Source organism: Sinocyclocheilus grahami, unplaced genomic scaffold (assembly GCF_001515645.1).
Source record: "Sinocyclocheilus grahami isolate Dianchi unplaced genomic scaffold, SAMN03320097.WGS_v1.1 scaffold96.1, whole genome shotgun sequence".
Classification (NCBI taxonomy): Eukaryota; Metazoa; Chordata; class Actinopteri; order Cypriniformes; family Cyprinidae; genus Sinocyclocheilus; species Sinocyclocheilus grahami.
This window is the reverse complement of record NW_015505275.1, coordinates 2,263,034-2,282,452: the sequence shown is the minus strand read 5'-3', so window position 1 is coordinate 2,282,452 and position 19,419 is coordinate 2,263,034. Positions and strand designations below refer to the sequence as shown.

General features: G+C 37.1%; 2 protein-coding genes across 4 annotated transcripts; both read right to left on the bottom strand.

The window, feature by feature from the left end:
* Nucleotides 1-1,702: 1,702 nt before the first annotated feature.
* On the bottom strand, nucleotides 1,703-12,701 carry LOC107587808 (solute carrier family 45 member 4-like). 3 transcript variants are annotated; one of them, XM_016275739.1, is made up of 8 exons: nucleotides 12,630-12,701; nucleotides 9,861-10,465; nucleotides 7,859-8,047; nucleotides 7,504-7,683; nucleotides 5,979-7,069; nucleotides 4,716-4,815; nucleotides 4,123-4,334; nucleotides 1,703-3,721 (listed from the first exon to the last, which is right to left on the bottom strand). In XM_016275739.1, the coding sequence occupies exons 2-8, from the start codon at nucleotides 10,129-10,131 to the stop codon at nucleotides 3,353-3,355; spliced, it is 2,412 nt and encodes an 803-aa protein (XP_016131225.1). In that variant the 5' UTR covers nucleotides 10,132-10,465; nucleotides 12,630-12,701; the 3' UTR covers nucleotides 1,703-3,352. The 3 variants fall into 3 exon arrangements, with proteins under 3 accessions (XP_016131225.1, XP_016131226.1, XP_016131224.1); XM_016275740.1 differs by lacking the exon at nucleotides 12,630-12,701 and adding an exon at nucleotides 12,511-12,601; XM_016275738.1 differs by lacking the exon at nucleotides 12,630-12,701 and adding an exon at nucleotides 11,527-11,684.
* Nucleotides 12,702-14,008: 1,307 nt separating this feature from the next.
* Nucleotides 14,009-18,059, bottom strand: gpr20 (G protein-coupled receptor 20). The gene is made up of 2 exons (XM_016275737.1): nucleotides 17,824-18,059; nucleotides 14,009-15,471 (listed from the first exon to the last, which is right to left on the bottom strand). The coding sequence occupies exons 1-2, from the start codon at nucleotides 17,829-17,831 to the stop codon at nucleotides 14,376-14,378; spliced, it is 1,104 nt and encodes a 367-aa protein (XP_016131223.1). The 5' UTR covers nucleotides 17,832-18,059; the 3' UTR covers nucleotides 14,009-14,375.
* Between the last annotated feature and the right edge of the window lie 1,360 nt (nucleotides 18,060-19,419).

The following is a 19,419-nucleotide window of genomic DNA, read 5'->3' as shown; positions in this document are numbered from 1 at the left end:
GGACCAATGATGATTGAGATGTTAGCCAAAAGATGAAGAAGATTACATCACACTTCAAACTGCCATTAAGTTAACGGCACAATAGTGTTAGCTCAAGGATCAGCTCTTTGTGGCATTGAACAGCCATCCAGTTTCCAGCTCAGATCTTTAACCACTGGACTACAGCACATTTGACAGAGGCTTTTTATCCAGAGCTTTTTCACGATTATATACTGTAGCTCTGGTTTTGGGTGTTTTTCTCAGAGTCTCAGTCATATTAGAGCAGCTCTGTGATTTCCGTTACAGCCTGGCTCTGTCTGCTTTATCATACATCAATGAATGATGAATATACAAATGGATCTTTAAGACTTCTTGAAAGGGTATTTTAAAAAGGTAGAGTGTCTTGTGTTAATCTTGATGACAATATTTATAATGAACTCAACACACTTTGGTTCAGAGTAACTGAGCTAACACTTTCTATAAATGTAAATGAGAATAAAATGTTAATTACTATTGCTCATCATGTTTAAAGGGATAGTTCACCCAAAAATGAAAATGTGATGGTTTATCCGCTTACCCCCAGGGCATCCAAGATGTAGGTGACTTTGTTTCTTCAGTAGAACACAAATTATGATTTTTAAGTCCAGCCGTTGCAGTCTTTCAGTCGTATAATGCATGGCAATGGTAACAAAATCTATGAGAGTAAAAAAAACATGCACAGACAAATCCAAATTAAACCCTGCGGCTCGTGACGACACTTTGATGTCCTAAGACACGAAACGATCGGTTTGTGCGAGAAACCGAACAGTATTTATATAATTTTTTTACCTTTAATACAACACTATGTCCAACTTCCTTGAGCGCGTGCACGGCATTCGGTGAGGATCGGCATTAAAAATCATAATTTGTGTTCTACTGAAGAAACAAAGTCACCTACATCTTGGATGCCCTGGGGGTAAGCAGATAAACATCAAATTTTCATTTTTGGGTGAACTATCCCTTTAAGGGACAGTATTTCATAAAATAAAAATGTGCAGGTGTGCAGTATCCATGTTCTCCAGCAGAGGGCGTAAGGGGAGGCAATAAACAGTCGGCAATGTGCACGGCCTTGTTTTTGATTCCGTGTTTCGTTACAATATTATAAAGTTCGGAAGCATGCTGATCTGCTTACATCGCTTCGGTGATCAGCCTTCGGCCACTCCAATTTCACCGTTGTTTATTCAGATATCTTCAGTTATTAAAATGGGGTACGACTACAAGCAACCTCTCACCATTTACTCACCCTCAAGTTGTTCAAGTTGTATTTTTTCCATACTATGGAAATCAGTGGATACCGTGAACTGTTGCCAACATTCTTCAAAATATCTTCTGGTGTAGGCTAAGTTACAACAGATGAAAGAAACTCATAGGCTACAGATTAGAAACAAAATTATGGCAGAATTTTAATTTTCGAACTATCCCTTTAACTGTATCCTGCTTAATATAGCCTATTTACAAAAGCGTCTACTCTAAATGAATACATGTAAATGTAAAATGAGCATAAATCCTATGTTTCGTTGTGAGAAATATTAGATTTTATTTGACAAACTATTATCTAACATAAAATAAAGCTAGCAAGAAAAATAGCTTTAAACACAGCAGATGTCCATAGTATATTTAGTGCCAGCATCCCACAAAACCATCTCGTAAAGAAGAAGAAGAAAAAAACCGTTTGGCGCCCTGAACAGCATTTTATGAAGGTTAAGCATCTCTTTTCACTGATTAATTGCTGAAATAATAGTAATAATTTTTTTTAAATCAATTTTTACCCTATTCTTGAAAAGTACCAATAGGCCTACATTTTGTAAGAATTCACTCTGTACAACTGATTTCCCATGGAAATTCTTCTGTGAAACATTGCAGAAATCGTTCAATGTAACTTCACGGTAATAATTAAGTGTTTTTAAGATAATTTTTCTTTAAATACTGTTCGTGCATCTATTTATGTATCACCCAGTATCTCATTATGTACTCGCGCCATCTAGTGGCCACTAGATGGTCACCACATTGTGTGCGTACGGATAGTCAACAACCATAATACAATTCATTTCAGATTCAACCACATTGTGCTACAGTCCAAAACAAACAAGCATTCACACGGGGAAAAGTGTAAAACTGTCTTTTTATCGAAACTGAACACAAATTCAAAATAAACACCTGGAACCATTATAAACTTTAAATTTGGTTCAAACACTAAAAAAGTCACAGTACCACATACACAAAAAATGATTAAAAAAAAAAGTGTTCATCTCGTTTATGAAAAGCACACACAAAGAAAAACATCCTGTTTGATAAAATAGGATACAAAGCCAGCCTACTGACCTCTGTACAGAAGTCACGCTTCCAGCAATGTTTATAATCTACATTTATGAGCATACGAAGCCATAGCTTAGTTAGTCCACTTAGCCATTAATCAGTGGGGTTCTGTGACTAACTAGTAAAGGACATTTTTCTTCTTGAAAAAGAAACGAGCTCAAAAACGTGTGTATATAAACTACACAACAGTACTGGAACAGTATTATGAATTTTAGTGTGAAAAATACTGAAAAAAATTATATTGGAGTGTCATCACTTAAGATGGAGGCTGAAACCAAGAAAAAATTGCCATGACAGCTAAACAAACTTCATTTCACACACCAATCACTGCTGTACAGCAAAGCCATTTCCTCACTCAGTGTCTCAATTCTCCGTGTTCTTCATACCTCAAAATAGTGTACCTAAGAAAATCAAGTTTATGAACTAAAGGCAACTCTCAAAAACAATGTCTTGCTCAAAATCTAGAATTATTTGGCATTGTGCATAGTTAAAGTCTAAACAGAAGTGAGCGTTTTGTGCTCAGAAGCAGCAGCCGTTCAGCTTTCCCCTGAGTGTTTCTTATGATATAAGGCTGAGGAGGGGAATACAATGATAATCAGACACACTTTAACACTGATAAAATATCGGTCTAAAAAATGCAAACTTGCATCTAGTATTTAAATGCTGATTTGTAAAGTGAAATGATAATGTGTGGAAAAAATTATTAGAATGTGAAAGGTTTTCAAATATAGTGACGTAAACCTGGTTATATAAAAGAAAATTTAAACTAAAAACTGAAACACTTCTGTGTAGACAATGGAAATTTTGGGAACAAATAATAAATAGCTTGAGAAATAATCTCAGAAATCACATATTTGACTCAAATAGGTTTGTCTCTGTACCATATCCACAGATTTACTTTCCGCATATGTGAAAGTGTATGAATGGTAGACAATGTCCCTCTTGTTCTTTCGTCTTAACTTGCTTGTGCATTCTGGGATTTGTACTTAAATAGCTCAAGTATTTTACGTTCTAACACTCAAACTGAGGATTTAGCCTCTGGCTTGCTGGAACTGTTCCTTGGTATTTGCTTGATTTTCTCCGTGCTGTTACTGGAGGCAGCCTCTGATTTAACAGAGCTTGGGCCTGGCTCATCTTCATCGTCGTCGTCATCATCTTCATCATCATCAAGTGTATCAGGGTAGATGACGAGGAAAGCCGCAGCAAGAAAACCAAGAAAGGAACCTCCCGCCGCTACCATGGGGATCACTCTAACCGTACCAACCGCGTCTACGACTGCGCCGAGCGCCGATGCCACCAAGATCTGAGAGATGTACACCTGACACGTCAGGATGGCGCAGTCGATGCCAAAGCCTCGCCGTGAGTTTCCAGGGCTGTGATGAATGTACTATGACAATGTAAAAGAAAGATGAAAGAAGCTGATTGAGAGCACTGCTGCTGTGTCACAAATCAAGTGCTACTGGCAGTGAAGATGAATTCTGGAAGAGCTTATATTACAGATCTCTATCATACACACTACCATTCAAAAGGTCAGGGAGATTTTTTAATACTTAAATTTAGGAAGGACACTTTAAATTGATCAAAAGAATAAATTACATTAAAATTACATTACATGCATTATTTCACTATATTACTGTACTTTTGATCAAACAGTTGCTACCTCGGTGAGTATAAGTGACTAAAAATCATTAATAATTAAACTGTAATAATTCTGAACTTTTGAATGGTAGTTTGAATTATTGGTAACATCATACATTTGGTTACACAAGTTAATAAAATGATACAGACCTCTTTGATTTCATGGTACTGTCCCAGCAGAGCATAAGGGCAGTATGACATGCTCATAGAGATGATTCCCATGGTGCTTATCATCACCATAGCTACATATACATTTGGAAAGATGAACATGATGGCTGTGCCCACAGCGTAGCCTAGAGTCCCTAACATATAGATGATTTTAATGCTTAGGTCGTAGTTGTTTAAGATCCTTTGGAGCACATCTGTGAAAAAAAGTTGGTTTGAATAATACTCAAAATGGACACTGACATAGAAATTGTATACAAAAAGGTTCACATAAAATAAAATGTTACATAAAATGTGTAACAAATTAAAACATTTTAAATTGAAAAGAATTACAACAATTTTAATCTTAAATTGCAGGTAAATATAATAAGAAAACAACATTCTGAAGGAAATGATAGATATAAAACATAAATGTTTAGAACGATCACACCCTAAAAAATCTGCTTGTTCCATAATGTGGTCATGCGAGCGTCTAAATACAGAACTGAAACCTGATCACACCACTGGACGAAACAAAAATGTATTCCTCATCATTAGCCATGTTCTATCCAAATACAACACATAAACATAACACACACCTGAGCAGAGCGCAGCAGTAGCCGCATAGATCACAAGCCCCCAGCAGCCCATCTGCACACCTTTACTGTAGTTCTGCAGGGTGGTGGAGTTAGCAGCAGCCTGGTTTTGAAAACCAATAGAATTATCAAGAATAATCAGTACTACATATAGTAAAATAGAGCCTGTATCATATCGACACTCCATATTAGAAAAGTAAATGGCATGTAATGTAGACTAAAAGTAACGCCTTGCTGGTTTAATAATTTGGTAATGTAGTAAAGACATCGTGAAAACAGTCCTTGTGACACCAGTGGTTTAACCATAATTTTCCGAAGCTACGAGAATACCTTTTCTGCGCAAAGAAAACTAAAAGAATGTCTTTATTCAACAATTCTTCTCTTTTGTAATGTCACATGGACTATTTTAATGATGTCCTTACTATGTTTCTGGGTCTGGAAACATTTCAGTTACATTGCTCTCTATAGAGGGTCAGAAAGCTCTCGGATTTCATCAAAAATTGCTTAATTTGTGTTACGGGTTTGGAACGACATGTAATTAATGACAGAATTTTCATTTTTGGGTGACCTATCCCTTTAAATGAACAGTTTTTATTTTATATTTCAATTGACCATTCGCAAAGACCAGCCCTCCTTAATTACTGTTGCCACCCCCGACAAACAACGCCACTCTCACACTACACACACACACACACACGTTCTCACGCAGTGAAAAATACATCGCAGAGCAAAGAGGAAACTGACAACACACCGACAGAGCAGGTTACTTCTGGTATGAAACAAGGTCTCAGGACTCTCAGCTTTTAAATTGTGTCATTTTAAAATAAATTCAAGCCACAATTACCGTTTTGTGGCTTTTCAATGTGTCGTGACAGATCACTGTATTGCCTCAGTTCAAACACATTCTGACGATTTGTTCTACCCTGTCAGATTTTGCTACCTCCCATTAAAACAGATGGTAGCATAACTCGATAGCAAAAAGTGCTACCTATCAGATTTTGCTTCCAGCATGATAGTAATAAGGTGTGAGGCTTTATTAACGTGTACACCTACCCCAACCCTAAACCTACCCTTACAGTAAGATAAATACAGTATTGGTAGCATAATCTGATAGGTAGCATTATTTGTCAGAACCCCAGCCGTAGCTGTCGGGCAAGATGGCGGATGGCTGCGGCGGCACATAATATCTGCGTTCTGATTGGTCAGATCGCCTGTCAATCAAGCTCTTTGCCAACGGTCAATTACAGGACAAGATAAGGAACTCACAGTTGGGTCTCCTTCAAAGATGACCTGGCCCATGAAGTCCGTGTAGAACACAGCTTGTGCGATCATGGAGAACCAGGTGAGCAAGTGACATACACACAAACGCCAGAGCTGGGGTGGCATCTTCAGCATGGACAACCAGAGCAGTTTGACCGTCGTACCGCCATCCCCATCCTCACTCTCTTCATCCTCCTCATTCCTGCGGGATGCGGAAATGCGACTTGGCTGCAATTTTTGCCGTTCATGCCGTCTATCGATTTTGTCAATGTCATTCAGGCTTCGTGAAGATTTGATCGGCCCAGCCATGTTGCCATAGCGCCTTCGCCATTGAAAGCCCACACGTCCGTGATAAGAGAAAGTGAAGGAGGGCTGGCGGTAGAAGGAAGGGGTGCGGCGACGCACTGGGACGCCAGATGGACGTAAACCGACTTTGCCTGGTTGATTGGCAGCATTTGCTGCTCCAGTGATTACATTTCCAGAAACAGCAAAGCTTCCGTTTCCACAGATATGTTCCCCATTGCTATCGCAATTCTGTAAGTGGTGGTCAGTGCACTGACCTGCATGGCTGGTGTTGCGGCAATCCAATGTTGTTCCATCATCTTGTAGACCCTGGAAGTCCTGGAATAAAGTTGGTTCGATGTCACACAGAAACTGCCCATCGCGATCCAAGTCCAAGTCTGGGTCAAGCTCTACTGTAGCATCTGGCATGGCTAAAACTGAGTCACTTTTACACCGTACTAGGTCGATGTTTAGAAAGTCTGTTGAAACATCCCACTCAGAGCGGTCATCCTCATAGGCTGAAAACAGCTCCTCCTCAGGGATCAGTTCTAGTTGAGGTATGAGACGAGTAGACGGAAAGCTGCCATAGAGCTGGACAGGAGGTGGCCTTTCTTCATCATCCTCCTTTAGTTCCCCTGGCTGGTTGGGGTTATATAGATGCTCCTTGATGCTGAAAAGATGAAACGTCGCAGAAATGATAAAGATGATGGCAGCAAAGAAAAAGAGGACCTGCTCTTGGGCTTTAAAAGCTCGACCTAGGAAGGTATTGGTCCAGTCCAGCCCTCCTAGCATGTAACCTAAAGCACCTCCCAGCCCTGAAAAACAGGAATTATATCAAATATAATGTTAAGTGCACTACTGTTTAAAAGTTACAATTTTTATGTTTTTGAAAGAAGTCTCTTATGCTCCCCAAGGCTGCACTTACTTGATCAAAAATATAGTAACAACAGAAATTTTATTACAAATTACAATGTACATAAGTGTTTTCTATTTCAGTGTCATTTAAAATATAATTTATTCCTGTGATGGCAAAGATGAATATTCAGCAACCATTACTCTAGTGTTCAGTGTCACATGATCGTAAATAGAAAATTTTTATTCTGATTAGATCTTTCCTAGCAAACAATTATCTTCTAAAACCTGAGTTTTTTTTTTTTAAGATTTGAAAAGGTTTCAAGTATGATGCTAAAGAACAGAGTGTCTCTTCCAGTTCAGATCAATTTATCACTCCCAGTCCCAGAATATACACCTGCTGAGAAAGCATGGATATTTAGAGCCATGTCCTGTTCCTCAGTATCAGCCACATCCAGGAGGTAGGCTCTGATTGGTCCATCCAAAGCATCAGCACAGAAGTCTAGAACCACCACACCAACAACGGTCAGCACAATCCCAACCGGTTGATTACTGGGAACATCACCCAGAGACAGACCTGTTTGACACAAAGATTAAAATACTGTAAGGACCAATCATTTAGAAAATGCAAAAATATATATGTGTAATATAAAATATATAGTCAAGGGCCTCCTATTTAAACAATGGTGACTTGTAATTCTGTAGATGTCTGTGCATGTTTTAAATATTGTATAAATATCTAAAATAATTACCTATAAGAGATCCATTAAGAAATAAGGCCACTCCTATTAACACTCCAATACACAGTGCCAAAATGAAAGGTCTCCTCCGACCCCATTTCAAAGTGCAACGGTCACTTGCTGAGCCAATCAGAGGAGTGAAAATTAAACCCAAAATAGGGCTGAGGAACCAGGTTAAGCTGTAATACTGCTCTGGGAGACCTGCAAGAAGAAACGGACTGGGATCAATTCAATTCCAAGGTTCAAGGAGATCAAAACTATATTTTTTAATAATCACTTTTTGATAAAATATACCAATATGGCGACTTAAGCAACCCACATCAGCTGAAACAGATAACCAGGTAGGTTTCAGCATGTCTGCAGTTCATTAACCTGTCATTTACAACACTATAAACCTTTCACATAGGAGATCTAAAACTGTGTCATAGTAATGAAGCAATCAAACTGCCTCTGGCAATAAAATTATCAAATGCGATGACTCGGGAGTAAATAAAAAGTGCATGAGAAAACTGAAAAGAATATTTGGGATTATTCGTTAGTGATGATTCATAGCAAATCGCTTTAACAGCTAAGGGAATTTTCCATGAGTCTGGCACGCAGAACTCGTGCCAGGACTCATGACATACTAAAACCCAAACACTTGATTACTCAAGTGAAACTTAAATGTCAAACTTCTCCTTTTTCAAGAGGTCCAAACATGCAGAAGAACTACAGGTCATGTGTGTAGCGGGATGACACTGAGAATGTGAGAACAGAAAGTGCAGACAACAGACATGTCACGTGTCAAATTTTCAGATCAGAACTCTTCAGATTTAAAGATGAACAACTATCCAACCACATTCCAACCTCTGTGGATCAGGTTAAGGTGCAGTATGAAGTAATGAAGTAATCAGCCTGTATTATAAAGCAATAACACTCAGTGTTACAACTCCCAAAGGCCAGAACTTAAATTGATGGTTTTGTCAATACACACAGCATTTAATGTATAACAGGAGAGAATTTTATCCTGTTTACTCTAAAAACAGACTCTGGTTGATTGTCTATTAAACCACACTTAAAATCGTCATTATTTTACTTAGGTTTTTTTTATCAAGTAGGCCATTTGAGATTTTAAGGGCCACATATATTTTGCCTAAACATGCACATTAAAGCAACACAAACTGATTGTTTTAGGTTACGATACGCTAAATTATTTTGGAGGAAATGGCCTTTCAGAGTTTAGTGGATGGACATTTAAGATACATTCAGCCATTAAATCTACTAAAACTGCTTTTGGTATGAGATCAGAAGGCCTTTAGAGAAATTCAAACCTTTTGTTATATTAACCCTGTAGTTTCCTGAGAGAATCTATTGACATTGATCTTATTCAAAATAGACGGAAAACCGAGAGAAAGAGAAATGCGCAGACTCACACATTCTCTACATTCCATGCAAACGCTACCTCGTCCATTTTTGCATGCTACTGTGGAAACAAACATCCCTCCATCTTAATACTATGACACAGGGTTGGCATTGGCACAATAGGGAACCTTTACCAAATCCAAAGGAATGTCCCTGTTCAATGATTATGAATAGAGGCCTTAAGCCTAGGATGAATTTAAAACACTAAATTACCCATTAACCCTCTATTTATAGATAAGTGTGCATGCCTGTTGAGGTAGCATCAGCCTTTTTAATGTTTTTTCTACATCTAAAGAATGCTTAAAAGATCCACATTTTGTCATTATATACAAAATAGTGCAGTAAAATTATAAAAAACCATTCATCAGCCTAGATATTTTTTAAATGATATTTGTGTGATTATATCTTCTATGGAATACAAAAGCAGATATTTTGAAGAACGAAAGTCAATAGGGTCCAAATCAACATTAGAACCCACTGACGTTCAAAAAAGATAAAGGTTTGGAATGACATGTTAAGGGATAAATTAGGACTTTCTGTCTACAGACATATGAAGGAAATGAATTGATTTAAGTTGTCAAAAGGTTTGTTGGGAAAACAGTTGATTACTGACCTAGCTGCAACAGCACAGGAGTGACTAGTGCGGTTTCCATCGCATAGCAGAACTCCCTCCCGAACATGATGGCACCGTGCATGACCCATAACCTTTTTGGGATGTGGTTTACAGAATCCTCACTGGCCGAGTCCTCGGTCATCTCCACTTCTCTTTCTTTCTCCTTCTCTGCATTCTGTCCACCATTCGAATCCTTTTCTTGTACGACTGCCATTTCCAGCACTGGAACGGACTCCGTGACAGCGTTCTTGGGTGCCATGCTGGCCTGCATATACGAAGCTGGCGTCTGGGGTCTTGATCCAGAAACGTTTCCTGTGGCACTTACCCCTCAAAAGTCCAGACTGTATTCTCCTTAAGCTGATCTTTCATAATCCACAGCAGGCTTCTTATTATAAAACACTCGCAGTCAAAAGAAGGTCATGTTGTTCCATATATTTCAGTGAGAGATCTATCAACCGTTGCAATGAATCCTAGTCCATATAGAGCTTTGTTGGTGTAACTCATGAGTCATGTTTTCATGAAAAGAAAGAGGGAAATGGGGGAGGGCATGGAGAGCAGAACAGGTGGATGTTCCTCTCTGTGCTTCCATGGAATTACTTATTAATCTAGATGAGAGGGAGAGAGTGAATGAGAGACGGAGAGAGAGAGAGAGAGAGATCTTGGCATTAACAAGTGATATCCAGAAAGATCAAGGCAGTGGAAAAATGTCAGTGAAAAACAAAACGGGGGAAAAAATCCTGGCATTGCGACAGTAAACATAGTTTTAGCAGAAGTCTGACGTATTTCGCATATCTGTAATCCCTGGAGAAAGAAGATAACATTTTAAAGCTGTTAAACAATCATTTAAATATAAACTGAGAAACAATCATTTAAATATAAAAAAGTGACCATTCCCTACACTTTATCAAATTATACATTATATAGACAAATTATGTAACGTTACATATATTAAAAGAACACAGAGACTTATATTTTGGAATTCTTTCAGCCAGTTTTCATTTCAATGTTGTATCTCGCACAACCTCAATTATCTGTTGGCACTATAGTATACTACCGTATGGACTTTTTAAAACAAGAAAACAATTCATTTGATATATTGTTGAAATGCAAATCTACAACAAAGTGATTAAGTGATAAATAAGAGCAATACGTGCCCTATTTTGACGATATACCGGAAAGCTCTCCAGCGGCGTACAGTTGCTATGGTTACGTCCTCAAGCGAACGCGATTGTTTGCAAATTTCTATTTGTCAAACACAAGCTCTAAACAGTTTGAAAATGCCCATAAGCCTATATGCAAAAACATATGCACTTTTAAGTCTACATACCTTCTAGTCATATGGTAAAGGCAGCAACAGTGTGTTCCAAAGGTCGTTTTAAATGAGTTAGGATTACACAATCGCGATGCTGTACTAAAGCCATTTACATAAGAGTTTTCTGTAAAAGCTAATCGTGGATGAGCAGCTGATATGATACAACTAATTTATTCTAAATTATTGTATGCTCAGATATAATTTTTTTTTAATACAAGTACAATTTTAAATATAATTAAACTGAAGCAAATAAGTGAAATAATCTCAACATATATTTACAATAGTTAGGCTACTAATTTGGTAACAAGACACGTGAACATCTCCCACATGTAATAATTAAAAACATATCCTAACCTTCATCTGACGTCAAAATGATCCTTTTAACCCAGAAATATTGTCCCAGATCAAGTGAAGTAGACAGGCATACTCGAGAAGTTCTACAGAACAAACTGAAGTGACACATACAGTGACAGAGCCAAAAATGTGTCACTAGTTTCACTTGCTGGTTACATGAGACGCCCGTGATAACTGATAACTGTCCGTCCCCTGTGCACTACACTGCAGCCACTGGCAGGTCACGTGACCTGTCAGTGGCGGCTCCTGCCAGCCAGTTGAAGATTGAACCCCTACTGCTGATAAGGCTACAGAGCAGCCCAGGCCTGCTGTGACAAGAGTCAGGTGGGCGAACGGACACCTGTGTCAGAGACTGATGTGAAAATGTGACAAGCAGACAAGGGGACGATACATAGGAGGACAAGTCATCTGTTATTAGGGGATGAGGACGTGGCGAAGAGGTGCCTTTCGCTGAATCACGTGCAACAATCTTTTAAGAAGCCTTTGATGGAGCTCAAATCATGCCTAAACATGTACGGCTTCCTGATTGTGATTGGAAGTACGCCTGGAAACCAAACATTAAACCCAACCATTTTCAGTCAACAGCGCGTAAGATGTTAATGTTAGACACATAAACAACCTCCCTGGCTAAAATAAACGTCAATAATAACGTTACCAAATTACCACACATAAAAAAAAACCGTTCCCTGTGATTTTTCCTGGATTCAAAGGATTGCCAGATCATCAGACTGTTGCATGCAGTCATGTGCCCTGATAGTATTTTGGATACTTCGCATCATTCACACGATAATCATGTTACCTGTATCACTTGGAAGGGTGAAGTGATCTGACTGGGAATATGAGCGAGCGAGTTGCAATAATTATGCATTTGGGATTTTGCTTAACTTTATATGAATCATCAGCCTGGTTAATGCTTATACAGTCTGTTAGCCCGGACTGCTAGCCTGCTAATTAACTTGCTTCTACAGTAAACTTAACTGATACCTTCAGTTCCCGAGCACGACGAGCGGTCCGATTCATAACAGGCATCTTCATTTATGGATAAAGAAAGAATATAAGCATCCACAAGTAAATAGAGAAAGATGTTAAAGAGCCAAATGTACCTGCTCTCAGGTCGCGGATGTACTGCATCTATTGTCTGCTCGTGGTTGCCAGTTGTTACGCTCTACAAATCCCCCTCATGAGCACTCAGTGATGTAATATCGCAATGTCAAAATCTGTGAACTAAAACCTAGAAGCTACATTACTTACTATTTAACAATGTCATTAAGAGGTAACTGTTGTCTCTTGAAGTGATATTTGATAATAAAATACTATGCAACAAAATAATAAGGCAAATTGATCATGTCATTTGACAGATTAGATAAGTGTTGTTCTAGAGTTTAGATAAAATACTACACTTAGTATTAAACTTCTGCACCAAGTTCAGCCTGAATTGTTTAAGAAAGGCTATTCAAACCTTAATTTGTAGATAATTGTATCATGTTTTTCTTCTGAACTTTTCATATAAGGTCTGTGGTTAACATTATTTGAAAAAAAAAAAGTTAAACTGTTTTGTTTACTCATCAAAGTCAATGATTAGGCCTACTCTTATTTGGCCTTAAACTTCAACACTATATGCTTTTGCTGTGTTTTGCCCGTTATTATTTGACATTTCTAGAAATGTCCTAAAAAGCTTTATGACATAATTTTTTAATTAATATATTTATGTGTAGTTTCAGTCAATTACTGCTCTGTAGCAGGGGTTTTCAAACTGGTATCAGGGGCCACGAGAGGATTCTTGGGGGGCTGTGGAAATTTGAGGGACAAAATTTTATTTTGGGACTGTCAACGTTAACTTTAAAATTTATTTTGAAAATTTTGTTCTTGTGAAAAGTGTTATGGAAATAAATAGAGAGAAATATGTTTCTCTGCAGGTGTACAAATACTCTTCAAACTTTTGGGGACAGTTTTTTTAATAGAAAACAAATATTTGAATTTGTAATAATATTTCACAATATTACTGTTTGGTTATGGATTTATTTTTGTATTTTTTTTTTTAAATGAATGCTTTTATACATCAAGGACACATTAATCAAAAGTGACAATAAAGACATTTAGAATGTTACAAAAGATTTCTATTTCAAATGGGCACCAAATCAGAATATTAGAATGATTTCTGAAGGATCATGTGACACTTTGGTTAGTGAAAATTCAGTTTTGCCATCAATGGAATAAATTAAATTTTAAATAGAAAACAAATATTTGAATTTGTACAAATATTTCACAATAATGCCGTTTACTGTATTTTTTACAAATAAATGCACACATGGTGAGCATAAGATACTTCTTTATTTAAATAAATAAATAAAAAAACGAACAAATCTTAGCAACCCCAAACTTTGAAATGGTAGTGTACATCTAATTTTACTCTAATTGTTGGTAGAAAAATGATACAGTAGATACAAAGACAATATATTGTTTTAATAATTTGTTTTGGCTTCAGTACAGTAACAGTATAATAATATAGCAATAATATAAGTCGTCATGCGTCTTCATACGCACACTACATACAGATGTATATAGATACATCTGCCTCTAAGAGGGCATCATTGTTTTTGAAAACCCCTGCTCTAAAGCACTGCAAGCTTAAAAATGCTATGGCACATTATGGTGGCATTGCTGCATAGTTGTAATAGTTACAAATGAAACATAACAGTGTCACGTTTGAAATGAAATCTCTACATCAAAGTATTTACAGTACACATCGAAACAAAGTCACAAATGTGCATTTATGTCACTGATTTTGCGTTAGTATGACATGGTAATGGCAACCATCTGAATACTCTACATGGCACATGTGGGCTCCCTCATGCGGGTTGGCTTCCCTGCTGGATGGGGCTCATGCTTATCCTTATACTATTGGCTATAGCAATCACTGTGCCCGAAGCCTTCGAGCTCTTCTGCACGCTGATAATGTCTCCGCTCGTCTGCTCTCTTTCCATCTTCCTGAAAAATCTCTTCATGGTAGACTGAAAGTTAGTGGTGACGAAACAGTAGACCACAGGATCCAAGCAGCTGTTCAGGCTGCTGAGGGTGACGGTCACATGGTACACAATCACATGATGAGGCAAATCAGGATGGAAGTAAAACAGAACTTGACGGACGTGAAACGGCGTGAAGCAGACGGTGAAGATCACCAGAACGGTGGACAGCAGCTGTACTGCTTTCATGCGTCTGTCGCGGCTCTGCTGCATGAGGCCCGGGCTGGAAAGGGCGCACATGACTCGAATAGTAAACGCTACGATGATCACCATTGGTAAGAAGAACTCAAAAACGGTCAGTGCGAAGAGTTTGGAAAGGCAGCAGCCTGAGTGCTTGAAGGCTGTCGTGAGAAGCGAGTAGGTCACGATGATGGCGAACAGCCAAATGCAGACGCACACCGCTTTGGCCACACCTGGGTTCCTCCACTTCCGTGAGGCCTCCGCCTGAACGATAGCCAGGTAGCGATCCACGCAGATGCTGGTGAGGAAGAGGATGCTACAGTACATGTTGACGAAGTAGCTGAATATGTGCATGTAGGAACAGATGAGGCATTTTCCTCCACTGTAGTACAATATGATACGAGTGGGAAGAGAGAGGTTAACCAACAGGTCCGTCACCACCAGGTTAATGGTGTAGATGACTGATGTGGTCTTCCTCTTGGTCCTGAAGCAGAAGACATACAAAGCCAGGCTGTTAAGGGTCATCCCTACCATAAAGATAAGGACGTTGATGACCACCAGAGCTATCCACAGGCTGTAAAAGTCATTATACAGACCCTCATCCAAGTGGGCCAGTCTGTGTAAATAAGGTTCACGGTATGGTGGAGAAGTATTGGTTGTTAGGGGAGGATTTGATGTTGATGTGAGGTTCAGATTCAGTGAACCCTCCGTAAGGGTCATCTCTGTGGTTTGAGGGCTGGATCTGCACAAAAACCAAAGAGAGACAACAATTTGCAATGACAGTTTTTTTTGTGAAGCCATTTATTTGTACATTCAAAAAAGATCTAGATTGCATATCAAATTTCAATCCATTTGGATTACGCAGTTTTGACATAGACTATTAAACTTAATATGATGCATATTTGTAAGTCATATATAAATGAAACATGCAAGACTTCTGCACTTTTATTATTATTAACTATTGGAATTGATTTGATTTCATTTAAATACTAATTTATTCAAATTTCATAAATCTGTTAATTGTGAAAACAATTCCGTTGATTCAGTTAAAAAGTATGAAAAAATATAATTAGCCGTGGAACAAGCAATAGTCAATTAAGTAAAATGTATGAGACTGAAAAAAAATGTGATTTTTGAGGCTAAATGGATATTGTGTGTTTAAAACAGATTCATAAATTTGTTTCATTTACATATGACTTAAAAGATATGCTATCATAATGGTTTGTAATCTTGAATAAATGTAAATGTATGTAATTCAAGTACATAAATCCTATATAGAATTGGAATATGAAAATAATTTGTGGATTATTTTTACATTTAATTCTAGTTTATTTCTTTTTTTATTTTACTACTGTTCAATTTCTAATGTATTTATTTTATTTAATATAAGTTTTTTTATTTTTATCCTGAATAATTAATACATTAATTGAAATAAAACGTTCGACAAATAAATAAAAAAGTTAAGGTACAATAGTACCATATGGCATAGATACATAGATACATTCATACATACATACATAAATTCAGTATGTAGTATGAAATAAAGATGAAACTTTCCAGTACTATAAAGTAGCTAAGTAGCTTTGATGGATATTTAATTTTATTTCATTTAAAAATAAATAAGAAGTCATTGCTGAAAGTTTGAGCTAATTTACTATAACATTTATCAGTGCAAACTGTCTACCACAGTATGTACACTTGCAGTATGTTATATAATATAGTGGGCTAATTCAAACAAACTGTTTCTCTGGTCAAGTTGTACCTAGGTTTGGTATGCCCAACATAAAACTAAATGACAGTTTTAAGGCTGTGTGTGTCTACATCTCGAACCCTTGTCACATGGTACAATGTGGCATAGTGGAAAATTGCCTGCTAAAACAAATATGCTCTCCTTCCATGGCAGGAAGAATGAGGCTGATAAACAAACAGCCTGGAAGCCTCTGACGAAGAGGTGTCTACAGTCTGGCACAGTTCAGATGGTGTTCAGAACGAGATGTGTTTATAATTAAGACTAATGGGAAGAATTTGTTTGGATACCGAGATTCGTGGGAATAGACGTGTATCCCTCTACTACGCAAATGAATTCCCCACTGTATATATATATATATACAGTATATGTGTGTGTGTGTTAGATTTTTATCTAGTAAGATTTTTAATTTAGATTTTTTGTTTTTTAATGGACTCTCTTATGCTCATCAAGGCTGTATTTATTTGATTAAAAAATACAGAAAATCAGTAATATTGTGAAATATTATTGCAATTTCTAATATTGGTTACGAATTTTAATATACTTTAAAATATAATTTATTTCTGTGACGCAACGCTAATTTTTCATCAGCCATTACTCCAGTCTTCAGTGTCACATCATCCTTCAGAATTCATTCTAATATTCTGATTACCATCAGATTTGAAACTATTGTGCTGCTTATTATTATTTTTGGAACCTTTGATACTTTTTTTCTTTGATGAATTAAAAAGGTTAAAAAAGAACAGCATTTATTCAAAATAGAAATCTTTTCTAACAATATAAGACTTTACTATCCCTTTTTATCCATTTAACACATCCTTGCTGAATAAAAGTATAAATTTCTTTAAAAAAAGAAAGAAAAAATTCATTGACTTCTATTTTGAATAAACACTGTTCTTTTAAACTTTTTATTTATCAAAGACTCCTGAAAAAAGTATCACCGGTCCCAAAAAAGTATTAAGCAGCCCAACTGTTTCCGACTTTGATCATAAATCAGCATATTAGAATGATTTCTGAAGGATCATGTCACACTGAAGACTGAAGTAATGATGCTGAAAATTCAGCTTTGCTTCACAAGAATAAATTATATTTTAAAGTATATTAAAACAGAAAACTGTTATTTTAATGGCATTGTACACACACACAAACTGTGTATAACTTTATATTGTATATGTATATAAATAACTGTTGATATATTATTTTAATCATTTAAAAGAACTTCCAAAATACAAAATATTCAAGGACGGCATGGCAAACAATAGCCATGAAAATTGTGTATCATTAAGAGCACAACAATAATCTGCATCATCACACAATAATCACACACAGCAAAATGTCATTGCTTACCTGCACATGCAGACGGATGAGAATTTGGATCTGGAGTGTGAAACAGAAGCGTTCTGTTCTGTTCAAAGGCCACTGCTCTGACACTCAAATTAGAGCCGAAAACACTTAAAGATAACAAAATCTTAAAGAAACTTAAATGATGAAAATCCAATCCCCTGTGCTACAAACATGTTGAACATCTTCACCTTGAAGAGGCAAAAAGAAGATAGTCTCTCCACCTTGTCTATGTTGCATGTCTCTTTTTCTGTCTCTCTCTGTCTGTTTCACTCTTTTGTTGTTTCCTTCCTTCCCTCCCTTCATCCTCTCGCTCACAGGAAGTTTGAGTTTGTTTGGATAAACCCTGACATTACAAATACCGGATTCTGGGATATGATACTTTTCATACAGTGATTGTTTTCTCTGTGGTTTACTAAAATAAAATTCAACATAGGCTTTAAATGCAATCGCAATATTAGAATTATTTGAAAGAAAATTTAGGCTTAATCAGTATAACAGCACTTGGGGCCTGGAAAAAACACAATAAATGCTAAAAGTTACAATGTATAGTTATTAGTTGTCAATAAAATTTTCCTTTAGTCCTTCATAAAGATTTTTAAAGGTGTCAGAATGCCAGCAAGACAGATAAAATAAATGACAGGATGTATTAATACTGCTGGACGTGTCGACACTTTTTCCACATTTCCTGTCTGGAAACTCATCCATCACCATCTGCCAAGGCTCTGTCCTGATGTTTCCGAAATTTCTCCAACCAAATATATGAAGTTAGGTTCAAATGTGACTGAGAGTGATTTTAAATCACCGAAACTGTGTGCTGTCCTTTATCTCAATACTGTTTAACAGCATTGGGAGTATGTGAATCATATTTGTATATGTGGCATTTACAGAATGCCCATAAACTCTTGAAAGTCATGCACGTTATTCAATAGGAATCTGAGTCCTGCTTGTAACTAAATAACTGTGTTCTGGTTCCATAAGCATCTAGAACAGAAGAGATCTTATTAAGTGTTTTTTGTAAGGTCATTGTTAGGTGAATGGGTTAGAATTAGATCAAGACTGAAGCTCCATGCATCAATCCCAGACCAACAGGAGGTCACAGTGACATAATACAGAGATTGGAACACATTCCCGTCCGGGTTTATGTCTGTCCAGGCTATGGGGATCAGAACAGGGCTAGTTGTCACAAGGCCTGCACATTTCTCACTGTAAAAAGTAATCACTGAATCTACTTAAGAAAAGCGAGTAAACATAACTGATTTTTACAAATTTGTTGAATTTAATTAATTACACTGTGTTATGTGACCTTTCAGGTGGATGCAATATTTAAACTAAACAACTTTAGTAAACAGTACTTAAGAGCATCTAGTTTGTTGGATTAAATCCCACTATGTGCCCTAATAACTCTAGACCAGTAGGTGGCGGAAGTGCCGTTTTTGAGGAAAAGAAAAGGGAGATTTTATTAGTTTTTACTGACGAGCATTACTGTAACCGTCAGTTAGCGTACTAACTTTAGCTAGCCAGTTGCTTACAAGCTAGATTACAAACTTCGATCTTCTTCTTTACTGCTAGTTATAACATGAAATAAACTTGAGTAAGCAT

What these genes read in the sequence shown, in the direction of transcription:
- LOC107587808 (XM_016275739.1), bottom strand. Translation starts at nt 10,131, where the DNA reads ATGCAGGCCAGCATGGCACCCAAGAACGCTGTCACGGAGTCCGTTCCA. An exon ending in TCCTGTGCTGTTGCAGCTAG is followed by an intron (nt 8,048 to 9,860) that starts GTCAGTAATCAA and finishes TTCTTCTTGCAG; the next exon opens with GTCTCCCAGAGCAGTATTAC. An exon ending in TACTGCTGCGCTCTGCTCAG is followed by an intron (nt 4,335 to 4,715) that starts GTGTGTGTTATG and finishes TTTTTTTCACAG; the next exon opens with ATGTGCTCCAAAGGATCTTA.